This window comes from Sardina pilchardus, chromosome 2, assembly GCF_963854185.1.
Source record: "Sardina pilchardus chromosome 2, fSarPil1.1, whole genome shotgun sequence".
NCBI lineage: Eukaryota > Metazoa > Chordata > Actinopteri > Clupeiformes > Clupeidae > Sardina > Sardina pilchardus.
The window spans coordinates 15,102,667-15,122,666 of NC_084995.1; the positions used below are offsets into that span (position 1 = coordinate 15,102,667).

At 44.8% G+C, this 20,000-nt stretch overlaps 2 protein-coding genes across 10 annotated transcripts in view; both read left to right on the top strand.

Annotated features, from left to right (window-relative positions):
* Nucleotides 1-7,327, top strand: part of pld1a (phospholipase D1a) — a 33,352-nt gene extending 26,025 nt beyond the window's left edge. For all 3 annotated transcript variants that reach the window (XM_062520091.1, XM_062520073.1, XM_062520082.1), the window contains exons 21-26: nt 536-649; nt 1,581-1,630; nt 1,864-1,998; nt 3,354-3,507; nt 4,622-4,739; nt 5,507-7,327. In XM_062520091.1, the coding sequence (XP_062376075.1) occupies nt 536-649; nt 1,581-1,630; nt 1,864-1,998; nt 3,354-3,507; nt 4,622-4,739; nt 5,507-5,731 (796 nt within the window). In that variant the 3' untranslated portion in view covers nt 5,732-7,327. The remainder of the gene's footprint in view (nt 1-535; nt 650-1,580; nt 1,631-1,863; nt 1,999-3,353; nt 3,508-4,621; nt 4,740-5,506) is intronic.
* A 7,736-nt stretch (nt 7,328-15,063) lies between these two features.
* The window catches only part of LOC134064244 (TRAF2 and NCK-interacting protein kinase-like), an 86,702-nt gene continuing 81,765 nt past the window's right edge, over nt 15,064-20,000 (top strand). For all 7 annotated transcript variants that reach the window (XR_009936264.1, XR_009936266.1, XM_062520144.1 and 4 more), the window contains exon 1: nt 15,064-15,415. Coding sequence is in view for 5 of the 7 variants with exons in the window: in XM_062520144.1 (XP_062376128.1) it covers nt 15,359-15,415 (57 nt within the window). In the remaining 2 variants the exon portion in view is untranslated. The remainder of the gene's footprint in view (nt 15,416-20,000) is intronic.

The window sequence follows — 20,000 nt, forward strand, 5'->3', positions numbered from 1 at the left end:
TTCTACTGTTAGAGGAATCCAACCCAGTAAAAAAAACAGCTCCGTGGAAATGAATGAACAAGGGCTGATTTAGGAGTGGTCAGTCACAATGTCTGAGTCATCGATGGAGACGAGCATCAAATGGACTCATTAGGATAGAAGTGGTCAGACCACAAATGGGTTCCTCGGAGAAGACGGGAACAGGAGATTCACAGCAACACTTATGATTCACAATTCACTTATTATAACTGGTCGTCCAATAAATGTTACTGTGTTTATAGAAATGTACCTGCAAACTGCACTTTAGTTTCCACGACTAGATATAAATTTGCAGCTAATTTCCATGCTGTCTACTCTAAAGAACCTGTAGTGAGCTCTTTGTAACCGTTTTGGTGTTCCACTGTACGGAGAATAAAGGGTTCCGTGCTGTCTGAAGAACGTGTAGTGAGCTCTTTGTAACCATTGTGATGTTCCACTGTAGGGAGAATAAGAGGTTCCGTGCTGTCTAAAGAACGTGTAGTGAGCTCTTTGTAAGCGTTGTGATGTTCCACTGCAGGGAGAATAAGAAGTTCCGTGTGTACGTGGTGACGCCACTGTTGCCAGGCTTCGAGGGTGACATCACCACAGGCGGTGGCAACGCCCTTCAGGCCGTCATGCATTTCAACTACAGGTGAGTTCCTCTCCCTTCATTCCCTGTCTATCAGTGTAGGAATAAAAACACATCCTCAAATCGGGCATGATCAATCTCATTATTAGAGGCAAGTGAGAAGTGAGAGTTCAGTTAGTAGCTTAACCTGCGATTGAAAACAGGCCTACATGCCTACCTAGAGAGAGAGAGAGAGAGAGAGAGAGACAGTCAGAAACAGAGAGAGAGAGAGTTCAGTTCTGTCTGTCTGTCTGAGCCGTTGCTCTCTCCATCCCATAAACTGTTGAACTGTAATGAGATGGGTAAGGGACAGCACACCCTCCAGCTCCTCCCTCTCCAAGAGCAGCAGCCCTCCAGTGGTGCCAGACTCACTCCCTGCCCAGGGGCCTCCCTGCCCTGCGTCCCTCCGGCTGGATACCTGCGCTGCTGTGAGCAGCCTCATTTACATCCCATTTTAATAAGCCCAAAGACTGGACAAGTTGACGGGGAGAGAAATGGCAGATGATTTGTGTGCAGGAGGTGGTCTGAACAGAGGCAGAGGGGGGAAAAAAAACACTGGCTCATTGTTGTCAGGCTGGAGTAATGTATTCCTGGCACCGGGTCCGGCGTGGACGGGCGCAGCTCTCCGAGCAAGCGGGCTTGCCAGTGGCACAGCAGGAATAAGACTTTCAGATGAATTGTTTTACATTGGCAGAGCGCACTGTCAAGTCTGTTGCTTTCACTGCTGCTTCCCCCACCTTCCTTTCTAAACCCAAGAGACAGATGTTGAGGGAAACAACACAGACAGAAAAACAAACACAAAGTTTACCTTAGTAGAGAAAAAAAGTGAACACTAACGGCACTAACTTCTCCAAAGCACTGTTCTTCATTTAAAATGCATGCCTAAATAAGGTGTCTGTGTGGTTTGTTTTTGAAGTGGTGTGTGCCTCAGTGTTGTTGATCTGCTCCCTTTCAGAACCATGAACAGAGGAGACCATTCCATCATCTCCCAGCTGAAGAAAGAGAGTGAGCACTCACATCTACACGCTACTTTCTGCCTGTTGAAGCGTCACTAGGAAACGCATGAGGAAACCATTAGACTTTGAACTTGATATGATGTTTAGAAGTAAAAGAGATGTCTCTCTCTCTTTCCCTCTCTCTCTCTCTCTCTCTCTCTCTCCCTTTCTCTCTCTCCCCCTCTCTCCCTCTCTCTCTCTCTCTTACCCTCTCTCTCTCTCTCTCTCTCTGTTGATTTGTAGTGGATAACCAGTGGATGAACTACATCTCCTTTGCTGGCCTGCGCACACATGCTGAACTGCAGGGGCACTTAGTGACGGAGCTCATCTACGTCCACAGCAAGATGCTCATCGCCGACGACAACACAGTCATCATCGGTGAGAGAGAGAGAGAGAGAGAGAGAGAGAGAGAGAGAGAGAGACTTGGAGAGATACAGACAAGTGTCCTTGGTTGAGATGAATTTTCTGTTGAAATATTCAAATGATCTCCAAAATATTTTTGAATTCTGAAAGTAAACAAGCCCCATATACCCTTCTCTTCTCATCAGCCCTGTGGCATGAAGACAGTGCTCCCCCTAGTGAAACATTATGGAACTGCCACAATTACTCCACAATGAATCAAACCCATCTCCGTATATGATGATCTTTCTCAAATACACACGACCCAAGCTTGTAACCCAACAATCAGAACAGAACAGAACAGCCATGACAATCATCCACAAAAAAGTTGTACAGCTGGAACAATCCACAACAGTACAAAACAAAAATAAGAGTTTTCTAGTCTTGCCATTGCACATCACCCAACGGGTGACCTCTGTTAGTCACTCACAGTTTCCAGACTTTCATTTTGTTTCCAAGTTTCATCTGAGTCAACAGAAAGCACCGCGGCTTATTAGGTTATACTGGGGTGCGCTGGGTGCTGAGACGTCCAAACCAAACACTACATCACAAAGCTCTGATATGATATTACGACAGCGCTGTTATTGTTATAATCAGTGGTGCTGAACGTATTTCCACTTTGATCAAATGAACTTCCGCACTCGAAATTACAACCAACCAACCAACCAACCAACCAAAAAACTCCTAAAAGATTTTGAAGTTGTATTACTGTAGAGGGCAAACCTGAACGATTGCAGCCATCATAACACAAAGAGGAGGAGGCACAATCGTTCAGCCCTTTGTTGGAATTGAATTATCTCAAATCTCTCTGTGGATGATTTGTGCGCTATTGAATTACCCCCGCCTCAGGATCTGATCACCAGTCAGGGAGATGAGGAACGAGGAGTAATGAGAGCCAGAGGATAACACATTAATGGATTGGATGCTTTTCTGAGATTTTGTTTCATGGTTCGTCCGACAACATTTCAGTCCTCTTTCCCAAAAACTGTGTGGAACATTGCAGTTTACCCTGAGGCTATGAGGATATGTTCAATTCTACGATCCCTCATATAGGAGAGAGAGAGAGAGAGAGAGAGAGAGAGAGAGAGAGAGAGAGAGAGAGAGAGACTCACAACACACACACACACACACACACACACACACTCACTCACTATGCTTCCTCAGTATACCATGTCATAGTCACCCCCCCACACACACAGAGAGAGACAGAAAGAGAGAGAGAGACAGAGAGAGAGAAATGCACACACACACACTTTCTCTCACACACACACACATTCCACCCCTCTTGCCCATGCTCCTGTAGCCGTATCATGGACTCCCTGTTTCTGTGTCAGGCTCGGCCAACATCAATGACCGCAGCATGCTGGGGAAGCGGGACAGCGAGGTGGCGGTGATCGTGGAGGACACGGAGACCGTGCCCTCGGTCATGGACGGACAGGAGTACCAGGCGGGGAAGTTTGCCCTGGGGCTCAGGCTGGAGTGCTTCAAGTGAGTCCATAATAGCCATCTCACCACAGAGGGTATTCAGAGGCTTTAAACGGGAGGGCAGTTGAGATACATTACTTACTGATTACTTACTGATTACTTTATCGATTTAGCCATGTGAGACAGGATTCTTCACTGTCGTGTCTAAAATAAAGGCAGAGATGCTGAATATGTACGGGATAATGGACGACACGCCGTGCGGTTATTCAAAGTTAATGCACGTTCTAGACGGTGATACGGCCCGACGCGAAGCGGAGGGACGTTCCGTCTAGAAAAGTGCATTAACTTTGAATAACCGCACGGCGTGAAGTCCATTATCCCGCTTATTCCACTGTTGCCACTGCGTTGTGTTCGTTTCCGGTGCTAATTTAAATGTTTTAATCGCTAGAACTGTTTTGTTTGTAGAACTACTTTTCCCAGACACATTTCAACTAATTTCTCAAACTGCGGTTACTAGTTCTAAATGGATGGTTGCTATGGCCAAAAGCCAGTCGTTAGTTCTAATCTCCCGTTGTCAAGCTGGCATATCCCAAGATTCTGATGAACGTTAACTTTGAAAGATTGCTATTTTTCTTAGCCTACTGCCACCTAACTAGCTAAATGACACCTCTGCCATATGCTAAACGTTACTATGATCTGAACGTCTGTATTTTACAGCTTGTATGTAACGTGACAGTGCATTTAAACTTCACAACAAGTTTGGCGAATTAATATTCAAGTGTGATACGGTCAAAAACAATGGAACTACTTCAGCCGTGCGTATATCTAAAGTTAATGCACACCCTTATAGAACGCAGGACAATGGGGAACTCAACCGAGCAGTGGAATAAATTTAAATATAGGCCCTACCTTAAAATATGTATTCAAATGTTGTAATAGAAGGTCTAGAATATTACCAAACAGGTGCTCAATGCTAGTTCTAATCTAGGAGATGCTTTTAGACAGTTTATGTAAGACACAATGCCATGTTTCCTCACATGCATATAAGGAACATTATAGTTTTAGTATCTGACTTGTAGGCTATCTTAAATCATGTTGCCCTTTTAATTGCAAGTGCTTGTTCAGCATGTACACCAAAGACATGTTACACGATAACCTGTTTTTCTTCATTCACCAGAACGATCCTGGGTGCTTTCTCCGACCCCACCATCGACGTGTCCGACCCAATCAGCGATCACTTCTACAAGGAGGTCTGGATGACCGTATCGGGACGGAACGCCACCATTTATGAGAAGGTCTTGCAGCACAGTCTCCTGTCTCCCTGTTTGTGTGTCAGCTCAGTGGTGGGAGGGAGGGAGGGAGGAAGGGGGGGGCGTGGTTGGTGATAATGGTGTGAAATGGGGGGGGCTGCCTCTTTAATGCCCCCAATACATCAAAACGCAGTGAATTATAATTTAAACATGTCCTTCACTCACTCCATAACCGTGCCACTCAATCACTGCCGGTGTGCGTGGAGGGCGGACGGGCGGGCAGGCGGGTGGGCGCTTGGGCGGTTGAGATGGAGGCCGCCGCTCGGAGGCGAGCTGGCAGCTGCCACGTGGAACGGTGGCACACTAATGAGTTCTAATGGCGCAGCAAATCCATCTTCTGCGCCGCCATCATGCGCTGACACTTCCCGTAACAGTCCGCTGGCAGTCAGTGCCCACCACCGACGTGCCCGACGTGACGCATGGCGCCAGGCGCCCGCTGAGCCCCGGCGCTGGTGCTGAGAGCCAGAGCTCCGTTGGGGCAGTGCTGTTGCCATCGCCGCGTCTCGCCATGCTTCTGCTAAAAGCTTTTGATGAATATGAGTGCACCATTTCCCTTTTGTGTCCCATTCTCACTCCAGATTCAATTTAGCGGATACTCCTTCCTCCTTTCATGTAGTTAGAATGCTGGTATTTGTCTAATAACAATTAAACTATTATGTCATTAAAATGTTCAAAAGCTTAAATAATTTAATTGAATTATGATTACTATTGAATCATTGTTCATTGATCATTGTTGTGTGTCCTGTGTGCAGGTGTTCAACTGTCTGCCGTCCAGCCTGGTCAGGAACATGCAGGAGCTGATGGAGTTCAAGACGAAGACGGGGCTGGACAAAGAGGACCCAGCCAAGGCTCAGGAGCTGCTGAAGAAGATCCGCGGCTTCCTCGTCCAGTTCCCCCTGGAGTTCCTCAGCGAGGAGAACCTCACGCCCTCCGTGGGAACCAAAGAGGCCATGGCGCCCACAGAACTCTGGACCTGAGTCTGACCACTCCTGGCCCTCACCGGACTACCACTGACACTATAGGGAAGGGAATCTTCCGGAACATTTCCACTGCACTGCTTTTCTGAGCAATGAATGACTCCTCCAGTGAAGCTCTGTAATAATAAGTGCCTTGTCAGAAACAAATGATTTGTACAATTCTTTTGTCATTTTATAAATGACATGTATTTATATGTCAGAATCCCTTAAAGCAACACAGTGTGGTTATTTTATCTTTACCTTACAATAATGGCTTTAAACTTATGTTGATGATGCCACACTGACTTACAGTATGGACGATGGACTCTCTGCTATGTCTTGGCTGATGACCGCTATTGCACTACGGGACTTTGTGACTCTGTTGTCGCGGGTAGGACCATGACCCTTGTCGCCGCTTTTTAATGAGTTGTGTTTCCCCCTTATTGCTGAATGAGTGTAGCCTGGCTAACACCTACCACTTCTCAAATGAGACGTGGTCTGGCAACCAGACGTTCATTTTCTCGTATTTGAAAAAATGCCCAGATCCGTTCATTGGGCGCCACGGATGTCTATCAAATGCGCATAGCTCACCCAACTCGTTCGTATGCAACGCTAAGGGCTGCCATTGACATCAGTGTAAATCCTTTGGCGTCGAATGTAGACGCAAGAAGGCAACGGAAACTTCTCGGATGTTCTGTGATTGGTTCGCCAACATCAGGCGAACATTTGGGCGTTAGTTTCCAGACTGGCTTAGCAGCGGGATTGAAATCACCGCGCAAGGCAGTATGGGAAAACCCAGGCTAGAATGAGTGCCTAGTACATTGATAATGGACAAAGAGGGGAATTCCTACGTTCAGGTCACCTTAAACCTGGTGACAAGGGGAGATATGACTATCCCATCCCACATAGCACCCTCTGTCTTTTGGAAAGGGAATCTGGACATGTTTCATCAGGAATGCTGATGTAACTGACCTCCAAGGACTTTTACACCATGGCCCTCGGACTTTAGAAATGCATTCACTTTAGGAAGCAGTAACGGTAGGCTACTCAAAGCAACTTGTTTATTGCTCTTCACTCCTCTGTATTGAAGTGATTGGGACAAGTCATCTCCAGTGTAGAACCCAGCTGTAAAACCAAAACTTCTTCCTAAAGGGATATCATGCTTCGCTCTCTCGCCACCCTTCTCTCTGTGAACGTGGACAGGATTTGAGAGATCTAGAGTAGACAATCTGCCCGTGATAGGTGGGAAGTGCTGAACCGCGCTGATGCAATCCAAGCTCCATCCAATGGTGGGCAACACAGACTGCAAGCCCAGATTCCCTGAGCTCCAATTCTGGTCCTTCTATTCTGTATCACTCATCTGTTTACAAGCAGTCATTCCACTGCCTCTCTCTCTCTCTCTCTCTCTCTCTCTCTCTCTCTCTCTCTCTCTCTCTCTCTGTCTCACTCTGTGGTCCATTGATTTGTTATTTCTGTGATGTACGTTAGTCATTTTAAGACACCACTCTTCAAAGTCAGATAAGCAGTTCTTTATTGTTTCTTTACTTCACATTGACAGCACAACAATCCGTCACTCAAGTGTAATAAAGCGAACCGCTCTTTATTCTCACAATTTTATTGACAGCCTCTCGAATCCCCTTCTTTCCCCATAGTTGATTTTTTGTTGCTGCTCCTCTGCATAGCAAGTCTCTCTCTCTCTCTATGTCTCTCTCTCTCTCGCTGTATCTCTCTCTGCTCCCTATCTCTCTCGCTCTCCCTCTCTGCTCCCTCTCCCCCCTCTCTCTCTCTGCTCTATTTCCCTCTCTGCTCCCTCTCTCTGTCTCTCCCGCTCCCTCTCTTGCCCTCTCTCTCTCTGTTCTCTCTCTCTCTCTCCCTCTCTGCTTCCTCTCTATCTCTGCTCCCTCTCCCTCTCTCTCTCCCTCTCTCTCTCTGCTCCCCCGGTACTGAAGGTGTGCTGCTCCTTCAGAGAGGCATGGCAGGTCTGTTGCCGGGAGGCAGCAAAACAACTCGGATGTCATCCCTCGGCTGATGGGCCCGGCACAATTTCATCACCGGCGTGTCATCTCTAGTTAAGGGTGTCTGGGCCGAGTTTGACGGAGCGCAGAATTCCGGGTTCCACAGGGATCCACTGATGGGGCCTCGCCGAGATCTGAGAGGTTTCTGACAGGGTTTCAGCAGCAGAAACCATTTCCTGAACCCCCCCCCCCAACAAGCTCAATTCTGACAAATCGTCCAACAAGTGCACATATCTGTGTATTATTGAAATCTTCTACATCGTATGTATTAGACAGTAAATGAAGTGGACACTTCTGTGACAGTTGAAAAAAGGGTAAACATTATGAATTACATACATGTGGTGTGTAGTCTTGGCAATTCATTGGGCAATGTGTTTAACATTTCAAACAAATGCTGAATTAGGGATGATGTAGATAGATTTGACCTTCTGCTCCATAGAACAAGCAGCAGTGGATACGCACATTTACCCTTGTGCATACACCCACCCACACATAAACACACACATACACACACACACACACACACACACACACACACACACACACACACACACACACGCACATGCATGCATATGTAGTACATACAATACATACATACAGTATTTGGTGGAGGGGGTATAAAACCCATGAAGCAATTTAAATGTAAATTTGCCTCATCATGTGTAAACTGCCCCTCAGCTGACAGATGCATTTGATGGTTTCCTAAGAGCGTAATGTTGAGATTTATTGAATATACAAAGCCACTGTGCTTTTGATGGATTGGTACCATGACCTGAGAAGGCATGAGATCTTAACTACATACTCGTTTAAGCTTCTGTTGAAACTGGGTGACTGTGAGAGCCGTTTTGCTCATCAGGAGACTCATTTGCTCGTATTTTCCTACAGCTGCGTTGTTTTTGTTTGTGCATTTTAAGTGGTAACAAATATATAATTTAAACTAAAGGGAAGCCTATGGGGTGATAATGCTCCTCCATGCAGTCATGGAAATTATTTCCACATGAGGTACCAGATTGCAGGTTTATACCCTGCACCACCACAACAACAATCATTTATTGTGATGATTGATGATTCCAAAAGTAAGCCCAACCTCCAACAACATTGCACCTTGATGATGGTATTTTGTGTCTCGGAGAAACGTCATTCTGTTCCTCAGAATATACATTTTATATCTATACATCCACTCTCCATTCATCTTTTATTATCTGTAATAATTCATTGTGCGCGTGTCGTGTTGCAGTGGTCTCCCCACAGACGCTTCTTCCCCACAGGCTTTAGAAGACACTGTTGTTCTGACCTGCACAAGAAGCCTGTACTCCTTTGCTCTGCTGAGTGCTGTCAAAGATCATAGCATGTCTTTAGAAACACCTGCGCTGTGTGGCATTCTCCACATGCTCAGTCGGTACACTGTGGGGATTTAGAACTTGAAAACACAGACTGAGTGGCACTTGGAATGCTCCAGCTTGCATTTCCAGTGAAAGGAGAAACACTCAAGGTCATCTTGTTGTTCCTGGTGAAGGGAGAAAAAACTCAAGGTCATCTTGTTGCCATTGGCACCCCTTCAACGGGGCTCCTGTCATGGCTGGTGTTCCACCTGCTGCCAGCGGGGGGAGCTGTCTCCTTGTGTCACATTAATGTCCTAAGGCACGTGAGAGTCATCCTTGGGGATGATATGTCAAGAATATCTAAATGTTCTCCATGGACTATCTAGGGCACACAGGAAGAGTTTCCTACTGATTACGAATAAGTTCCACCATATTATGTGCAGATGTTGTGCCCTTGCACAAGGTGTCCATCTTGCATTATCGTATATTATAGTGCAGTCATGGACAAGTGTGAAATCCACCATGACATTGAGGACATTATAACAAGACTCTCAGCCAAACTGCAGTAGTCATGATAATGGGCTGGTCCATGCAGGAGCTGGAATGACAGGCCAGGGTAAGGGTCAGAGTATGTTTTGAGGAAGCATATAGCACTATGGAATCATGTGATCAACAGGCTAATACACTGACCATCATCCCAACAGCCTGTGTTTGGGTCCATCTTGAAAAGACGTCAGACATTTTCCCTCAGACAATGTGTAATGCTGACTCTTGCCTCTCGACTATCAAGAGGCCCTTGTTCAGCAATAGGTATTAACTACAAGTGTAACACACTGACTCAAGAGGAGAATATTTACCCACAGAATATCTATCGGTGAAATTGATACTCGTGCTGTTTCAAATGACCCTTCAGGTAAACCAACAGTCATTCATATGCAAATGACAACAGAGTATCCAGACTGAATAAATAGCCAAATAGGACACACATGGGGGCTCAGTGCAGACCGTAAACCCCACTGCATCAAACCAAGATGACACGGTAACGCCACCTGACACAGAAAATTGACATGAATGCTATGAAACACACAAGATTTATTTTATGTATTCATGAGGATGTAGTCATGTAGCATGACCGTAAGATTAGTAATTCTTTGTAAAAGAGGGTATAACATAATTGAATCACTGAATGTGACAGCTTACACATACATGAATGTTATAACGTAGGTGTTGACCATTCTGTGAGATGGCAGACCAATAATTTCCTTTCCACAACTCGTGAATGTGGGGACCTGAAACTGCCAAATCCAACCTCTGCCTCAGACAAAGGGAGCAACAGAACAATGCCATGGTAACGTCATGGTGTCTCTACTGAATGTCCCATGGGAATACTTTAACCACAGTGCTTCCAAATAATTGGCTGAACTCGTTGGTGTTCAGAGGAAATACTTTCCTGGCTTCCTGGGAAAGGAGGAGGAAATTAGAAGCCAAACCAGCTTTCTTAAGAAGCCCTACGCGACGGTGTGGTTTGTCGAAATGTCAGAGGATTTGTTTCAACTTGATCTGGTAATTATTTTTGACCTCGGTTGAATTGTTTCACCGAATGGCAGTTGTTCAAACACAGCATACAACACATTTATACCTAAATGCCATAATTGTGCATTGGTTGGGTGTGAAATGGAATAAGAACTAAAGAAGTCCGTTTTGATCGGGAGAGCCTGTCACTCATCTACCCACTCGAGGAGAAACACCCTTTTTGACACGAGGAAAATGCTGTGTCATCCAACACACAAGAATAAGGCTTTTGCAGAGAGATATGTCTGTCAGCATCGGACCATGTGGCTTGCATTCTCTGCTTCCTGTTTAGAGTCAAGTTTCCAGGCTTATCAGAGTCCACACACCATGCCACTTCCTCCTCGCCATGACCTTGGATTATGAGGAGCACACAGCGCCAGTCGCACACAATAATCACACACACATATTATTAAGCAGGAGGGCATCTGGGATAATAAGCATGCATTTCAATATGACTGGATGGCGCGGTGCAGTTTTGCACCTGCAGAGACATGCATATCGGCGCACAAACACACGCACGTGCACCCGCACGCAAACACACACACATACTCTCAGTATAACCACACACACCAAATTAGACCTATACTGAAACACACAATTTTGCACCAAGCCCATCTATGACTACACACATAATATCCCTGCTGAAAGACAGACAGCTCTTACAATGTCGTTGACTGGGGTTGGGCATTCCCAAGAAACAACGAACAGTGTACCTTGTTAACTCCTTTTGAAACTGTACTCTATTCTGAGATTCTGAGAGCCAATGAGTAATACATTACACTATGGCAATTTTTCAATGTCATTGCTGGGCAACTGAGGAAGAAATGAGGATAGAGAGAGAGAGAGAGAGAGAGAGAGAGAGATATGGAGGGAGAGAATGCATAAGAGAACAAGGGGTATGGTGAGAGAGAGGCAGAAAGAACTGTGAGAAGAGAGAAGAGAGAGAGAGAGAGAGAGAGAGAGAGAGAGAGAGAGAGAGAGAGAGAGAGAGAACCAAGTCGGCATGATTATGTCCTGAGGGATCGCAGGCGAAAGAGGACTCTGTCGGTCATATGCATGCTCACTTGTAGTGTGTGCTGGATGTCCCCTATACTAGTGCCCTTGTAGTGTGTGCTGGATGTCTCCTATACTAGTGCCCCTTGTAGTGTATGCTGTGGATGTCTCCTAGTGTCCCTTGTAGTGTGTGCTGTGGATGTCTCTCATACTAGTGCCCCTTGTAGAGTGTGCTGTGGCCTGTGGATGTCTCTCATACTAGTGCCCCTTGTAGTGTGTGCTGTGGATGTCTCCTAGTGCCACTTGTAGTGTGTGCTGTGGATGTCTCCTAGTGCCACTTGTAGTGTGTGCTGTGGATGTCTCCTAGTGTCCCTTGTAGTGTGTGCTGTGGATGTCTCCTAGTGTCCCTTGTAGTGTGTGCTGTGGATGTCTCCCATACTAGTGTCCCTTGTAGTGTATGCTGTGGATGTCTCCCATACTAGTGTCCCTTGTAGTGTATGCTGTGGATGTCTCCCATACTAGTGTCCCTTGTAGTGTGTGCTGTGGATGTCTCCCATACTAGTGTCCCTTGTAGTGTATGCTGTGGATGTCTCCCATACTAGTGCCCCTTGTAGTGTATGCTGTGGATGTCTCCCATACTAGTGTCCCTTGTAGTGTATGCTGTGGATGTCTCCCATACTAGTGTCCCTTGTAGTGTATGCTGTGGATGTCTCCCATACTAGTGTCCCTTGTAGTGTATGCTGTGGATGTCTCCCATACTAGTGCCCCTTGTAGTGTATGCTGTGGATGTCTCCCATACTAGTGCCCCTGGGGGCTCGCTGCCAAGAATTAAGTGCTGCAGGCGGTGACGCTGCTAAATACACAACCTGACTGCAGCATGCTAAAGCAGAAAAAATACCTCTTCTAAATATGGGAAAAGATTGTGTGCAACTGCGAATGTAACATTCAAGTAATGTGTTACACAACAACATTCCATTCCAAGAGGAATGTGTTTTTAAAACTTATGCTACATTAATATCGAAAGCCAAACAGACAAACTCATAGCACCGTTTTTGGAAATAGATTCAAACCAGAGGAACGACAACATTCTGAGTGCCTCCATGCAGAAGAATCAATGACTGCCCAAGACAAAGCTGTTCATACTCACCTTGGATGAGGGAGTAAGAGAATGGGGCGAATATTTTATTCAGGGACATATTTTGTTGTGGTCGATGGCTAAACAGATAAGGAGAGTTGTTTGTGTCGAGTAAACTGGCATGTGTGTAATCGCTAATTCACATGGAAGTTCACCCAGCAGGACGTCAGAACGCTCTCTTGCTCTCTCTCTCTCTCTCTCCTGACTTGATGCTGTGTCTCTGGCCAATCTCTGTGTGTAATGCACCACAGTGTAAAAGCACTGTCCAGATGACATCATTAATTCCACTCTCTCCCCAAAGCTGCGCCGCTTTGAAAGCAAGCCTTGTTGAGGTCATAAGTGTCCATTGTCCCCTATTTAATGCACTGCCTGTTTTTTTTCTCCCCTCTCTCGGTCAGTCACTTTCATATCCTTGTGTGCCTCTCTCTCCCCCAGTCTTCAGTCCCTGTGGCCACAGTGCAGCTTGTGTCCTTGTGATGCACGAGTCACATGTGGGGAAAAAAAGAGGAGAGAAACAGGGCCACCAGAGTAACAGGAATATTTACTACTCCACACACTGTAGAGAGGGTTGTCCTAGAGACGCAGCTAGAGTCAGCTGTGAATATCATCAAAAGAAGTTGGAAATGCTTGCAGTGGGGTGGAGATCCCCATCCTGTGCCAGTGACTTTACAGCTAGAGATGTGAAGAAGACATGGCGATGATAACATGATGCTGTTGATCATGTGCCCCTTCCTCTTAATCATTTAAATGTTCACTGAAATGTGGTTTGGACACAGTAATGTGCAGTATATGTGCAAATAAGCTTATAAACCTTCCATATGTGCATGAAACATTGCAATATGTTTAAATATGTTTGAACATGGATATAGGATATAATGAAATTGATGATAAAAAAAAGGTAGTCAGCGTACACACATTCAGATACTGAGATAATATGCATTTGTGTGTGTATGACATTCTTTTTGCTGACACGTCTCTGTTCTCTCCTTAATAGGATCATGACCTGTATACAGTATGCTTATGGCTGATAGCAATGGTCATGATCACCGTCGCCTTTTACATGTGAGCACATAGCGACCTAATTCTACACTCGTAACCTAGTCTGGCTATCACCAGACTATGCCCAATCTTTTAAGTTTGAACATTGGTCTGGGGAGTCTCCGCTTACTGCACAAAAGGCGTGATCAATGGGCATAGTTCAAATGACTCTGTACACTTGCATAGTCCTTCAACCAATTACTGTAGACCAATGATCTGGGTGCGTTTTTTGGATCAGCTAGGTTGTAATTAGACCCACCGGTTGTGGTTAGGAAGCAGGGGAGATACAGTAGATGTGGTTTCCTGGTTTACAGGTTTCCAGCCTGAGCTGCCAGGTGAAATCCAAATTCGCCGGAAGGTCAGGCAGGGGTCACCCAGCCTATTGGCCCGATGTCTCAGGAGTTTTTTCTTCAATCAACATGTGTTGATATGCCACGACTCTCTCATATCTATTGTGATTCTTTACTTACGTGTTACATCTACAGTACTTCAAATCAGGAAAAATTGAGATTTTTGTTTGTTTGTTTTTTGTAATGTAATGTTTATTGCGTTTTGGGCATAGGGAAGTAGCCTATACTAGCATTCATCTTATAGAGTGGTCGAATTTCCCCCTTATAAGTTCTTCCTCACCCCACCCCACCCAATCCCTATCCGACACATGGATAACAGTCAGCTAATTACCACTAATTGAAAAAAAGTGTGAAAGCAATAACTTATGAGCTCACTGTATCCTCATTAAGCTGTATCTTATAGAATGTGTTGGATAGGCATACCAAATGTAATATTTGGAGACTCACCCACCTGTAATGTTAACTGTTTCATCCTGAAATCTTCTGGTGGTTACCTCGGATTCACTTTTATCTTCCTTCCTGGTGAAACAGAAATGAATTCCATAGAAACGGAATCAAGCAGAATCACACACACAAGTGAACTCTATCAATTAATAAATTCTTATGATTAAAATGCTATAATAAATTAAACATTACACGGTCCTAGTGATACATGCAGGATGGAAAGATATTGGAACAACCAGTATATTTTGATATTTTCAACCTTTTCTTGGAAATTGTCTTTCATAACGGCTAAATTATAAGAAATGGTTGATTCATAGTGTGGAAATCAGATGGCAGTCGGAATATGTCAATCCCGAAATGTCATTTCAACGGGGGGGCTTGATTTGGGCGGGCCGGTGTGCTGTGCCCGCCCACAACACTAACCACACCACTCCTGGTTTATATGACTGATCCTGCCGCTCTCTCACTGTAGCTTGGTTGCTGCTGTGAATGTAGAACAACACATCAGAATCTACTCTTGGTGCAGTGAACATGTTCTCGATAGAATGCTCGCTCTCCATGCATGCATGTGTAGATCGGCTGTAACCTACGACCAGTGTTACAGCGAGACCGTAGCCTTTAGTTTGTTTACCAGAAGATCATTCTACCTCTGAATTCACTGTGGGCTCTTTGCAACGAATTGATTGAATAGTCGCAGCCGAGGATTCGCTTAGCTTTCCCCGTAGGTAGAAGTCATTATAAATCGCCGGCTTTCGCTTGGGGCAACGTTCATTTGAAACATGGCGAGTGACTCCCCGGCACGAAGTCTGGATGAGATAGACCTCTCTGCGCTGAGGGTAAGTTTAGAGAAACAATTACAATCACTGACATAACCTAACGGTTGTTGTGTGTTACACTTTACGTGCACCTGATAGCATCCATGCCTCTAAAACGCTCAAAGAAAGTGTTGCTTAAAAGACGAAGTAAAAATGTTGCATTACACAGTACATCCTATTTTTCCATTGATGAACAAAAGGTTTCTTTGTGGCCTAATGCAGCATGTTATTTTCGAGAAGATTTGTCCCAAATAGCTATCTCCTTACACTCGCATTTTTACCGCACCGTAGCCTGTGATGAGTTAGCGTTTCGTACACCACCAAAATGCAGCTCACGATAGACACTGTCTAACGAAACCTGCAATCTGTGAAAAAAAGCTCTTCCTCTCAAGATATACCTATTCTTATGGACATTACATGTGATCACAATGAGATACGTGGTTAGATTGACAGTCTAAATGATTTGCGCTGACAAATACTCCCCAAAAGCCTTTACTACACCATACTGATACAAGGTAGCATAACAGTGTTTTATTTCCTAATGTGAATACTAGAAAATAGAAGGAATGACACGATATGCTTATTTGGACAGGATATTTTGCAGGTATATTATAATACTGAAAGCTTGCCAATCGAATCCCTATTATCTCTTGTCTTCCATCGCGTAAAGACAGTGCGCTCACTGCTGGACCCAATTCTTTTGTTCGCCTAGTAGCCTCAAAATCCCCCTTGCTGCACGCTGGCAAGCAAGGGCCGGGTAGGTGGTAGCGCACATGTTATTTACGTCGGCTGTAGTGTCTCGCGGTGATGGGCAGTTTGAGTTATTGAATATACCATTGAATGCTTCCTGTTAACACTCTTGATGTGTTCAAGCCAATTGTAATTTTCGGACATTTGACAGTGTAACAGAAAGGTTAATGAACGAGTCGTTATATTGGCTGTAAAAGTGATCACGTAGCCTATTACTGTAGGCCCTCTCCTGTCCCCTTTCTTTAGGTCGTAAAACGAGTGACAGGTGTACAGACTGTATGCCTACTTGTTGGGCCCCCATCCCCGCCACACCTGGTTGGTGTAATTCTGTAAATTGTGAGAATAACGCCCAAATAGTCGTTTTTGTTCGATGTTGCCTAATGATTGTTTAAATATTTATTGCAAAAATGGTATAGATATTGTGAATTTAATCGTTCATTCATTTCAGTTCAGTTTCAGCAGTTAGACACATTTTTAGTCAGGCCACCACAAGCAGTTAACCGTTGGCACTGACGTGTGTTAGAAATGTATTATGTCTAGCCTACTTCACTGGTGTCTGCCTGCTCCCAGGCAGCTGGCAAAGATGAGGAATTCTGACAGTGTGTCAGTGTATGTGCAGGGGAATGTATGAATTGTCATCACATTGCTCAATACTATATTTTCACCAAATAAATGCATCAACAATGTCACCCTAACTCCCCAATTCATGTGTATTTAAATGTGGCACTGTTGATATTCTATTAAGGCCTTTGTTAGGATTCAACTCAGTGTAACATGGTTCTGCTAATTTTCTGCTATGCCTGATCTTGTGGCTTAAACGTCAGCCTTTAACCAACTTGTCTCTATTTAAATCTAACTGAAATATCTGGTGACTGCAATCAACCCTGAGAGTGCTGTGTTGTGCTGTGCTGCTGCTACTATTGGTTGTTTATGTCTGTGGCTGATAAGCTTCTCAAGAAGAGATAACAACTGTCCCATATTTTTCTCCTTTGGCTGAATGCAGTATACTGTAGGCGTGTAGGGGCATGTTCTTCCATGGAAGTCTTTGAAAGACAGCAGTGTGATAAGATGAGTTGGGTGGATCTTGTTTTATTTTGATTGTTTATGGTTTCCCTGTAAGTTATAGCTTTGCGTGCATGCGTGTAGGCATATATTCACGTGCATACTCTGAGAAATAAAGGTTGGGCAAGTAGGTCATCTAGAAGTGGAGCACTATCACGAGCAGGAGCCGGAAAGGAGCTGGCAAGCTTTTCACCGGGCCATACAGCACTCCCAGATGCAATATTCAGAATCAAGCCCTGTGCCACAGTCTCGCATAAACCCAAACATGAGAAATATCCCCTCTGATTACTTGAGACAAATACATACTGTATACAAATACAAATACAAATACATACATATTGACACCCTTATGCCTGCAATTCTTGGATTTGTACACCTCCATGGCACTAGACTGCCTAGTAGTGACACTACTGAGGTGGAGATATACAGAAACAGAAGAAAAAAAAATGTACAGTTAAGTATTTTTTGATGAGAATATTACTGTGGAAACAAACACTTTTATATAGGCTATCTTTGAATCACTTCCTTCCTTCCTTCCTCTTTGTTTGTGGGCTACTGTTGCGCTCTCGATGAAAGTATTTTTAGTCAGGTGCGTCAAACCAAAAGATATCAGAAAAAGGCAGTAAGGGGTTTGCACTCTGAAAAAATTTAAATCTAGACATTTTTTCAGAGTGCGAACCCCTTACTGCCTTTTTCTGCTCCTAGATAATGAAAGATAGCGCTGGTGTGTGTATAGGCAGTGTGACCTGTGAAGAGCCTTCACACACTGTTCCATTCCGTGACCAGACTAAACAGACACTCATAGCCCACTGATCTGAACACGTTATAAACAGGCTACTGTAGGCAGGTGTCTGCTGGGTGGTATGCAAGGTGTATGACCCTTCAGATGGTGTGTTGAGATGTTTGACCAATGGAGAGGGCTGGGTCTTTTCATAGATGACAAGTGGAGGTCAGAGCAAATTAAATTACTGTTCGCACTGGTATTTTACTTGACCAGTGACTACAGAGTAAATTTGAATCTAATCTAGTCTAATATGAAACTGCTGAAGGAACATATTTATTGACCTGAAACTGCAGGGCAAGGTGGTGTGTCATCGTTACAGGATGTAAGAAAGGGTGGATTCTCCAAAGATCAAACATGTCCATTTTGTGCAATATCACAACAGTGGATTAATGTGTGTTGGTATCAAATTGATAGTGAGGAGGACTTGCGCAACATCTCTCACTTATTCTCTTGCTCAGGAAAGTGTCTGGGGGTGGGGGTGGGGGGGTGCATGAACGGCTGGTTTTTAGCCTGAAGCACTTACTGTCCTCAATCCTCCCCCCTCCCTCTCCCCCTCCTCCCCTCCCCGCTGTCTCTGTGCCCCCTGGTCGCCGCCCGCTGACCCACTTCCTGTCTGGAGAGTCAAGTGTGAGGACGCTGCTATTTGTGTTTATTTGTTTGGCGCCTGTTTCCCTTTCCCCCCCAAAAAATAAATGAAACTCTGCTGCTAAATCTAGAAGCTAATAGCTGTCAAGTCCTGACAGGAGGTTGGGTTCTGTCTGCCGCAGGGCTTAACGTTATCTCCATCTCTTTGAGGTGGATATTTATAGCCAGATATCAGTGTTGTTGGTCCAAGGATTATGTACATTTAGTTGTTTTCTTCACACAGCATATCTAGCACTGTTGTTGGAATAACATGTGTGGATTACTTTAGCTCCATCTCAATATGCTAATAGCTCAATTCTATCCCCCTTTTTAGTAATGTGTTTTGACAACAATCTAAACGTTATGAGGAACAACCTTCAAAAAACATGCCTTCGTGTCACCTTGAGATTGTCACATGGGTGAGCAGAAAGAGACGGCATAACCCATTCAAGATGTCCATCTGTTAGGATTGACCTCGTGCAGGGGGTTGGGTGCATTGGATCAACAGAAAGACCACCATGCTATCTATTTTTGCAGCTGAACTGAACTGAACTGAGGAGAAATCCATAGATGGACAGCTTAGTCTGAGAATAGGCCAAAACGGCTAGTCGTTTCAACACCACCACCGTTATCATGGTGTTCCAAACTGCCAGATGCCTCATTGTAAGGTTTTAAATGCATGTGGAACAAATCTTGTTGGTGGACTTCTGCATTTCCAGTAAATTCTGTCATGACATGCCTGTACAAAATGCAGATGCATCACGTCTAAGTCTGGGTTACGTTACATTTTCCACATTTCCAAGAAACCCTCTGGTTTCTTCTCCTGAGGTGGAGAAACCAGTTGTTAAGACCAGGACGTACAGTACAGTATCTCCTGCCAGTCTGGGAGAGTGTGGGGGGTGGTTGAGTAATGTCATGTGAGCAGCAGCCCTGCATCAGACACCACATGAGCGTGGTGGTGAGCTGACTCATTATGGTGTCTCAGCTCACTCTTTGTGTGTGTGTGTGTGTGTGTGTAGCTCAAAGACGAACTGCTGAACGGCTATCATCTATTTTGCACTGAGGAGGACATCAAGAAGCGCTCTCATTAGACTTCCCATTCAAGCATTCGCTTCATAGTCTCTCCCAACAAATCTGTGACTGGCTGCCTTGGTGTTCCGATGTGACTGCGTGTGGCAGTGTGTTGAAGCCCAGCTGGGGCTCTACAGTAGATGACACAAACACAGCGTGATCATGACTACTCTTATTATACACACCAAAGTGTGACTCCGTGTAAGCAGTTTTTTCCCCCAACTGATTCTGCCTAATCATGTTGCCGGCTTCATAGGCAGAAACCCCAAAGATCCACATTTATCTGTGTTCACTTCTTGAGTTTGTGTTTTTCAA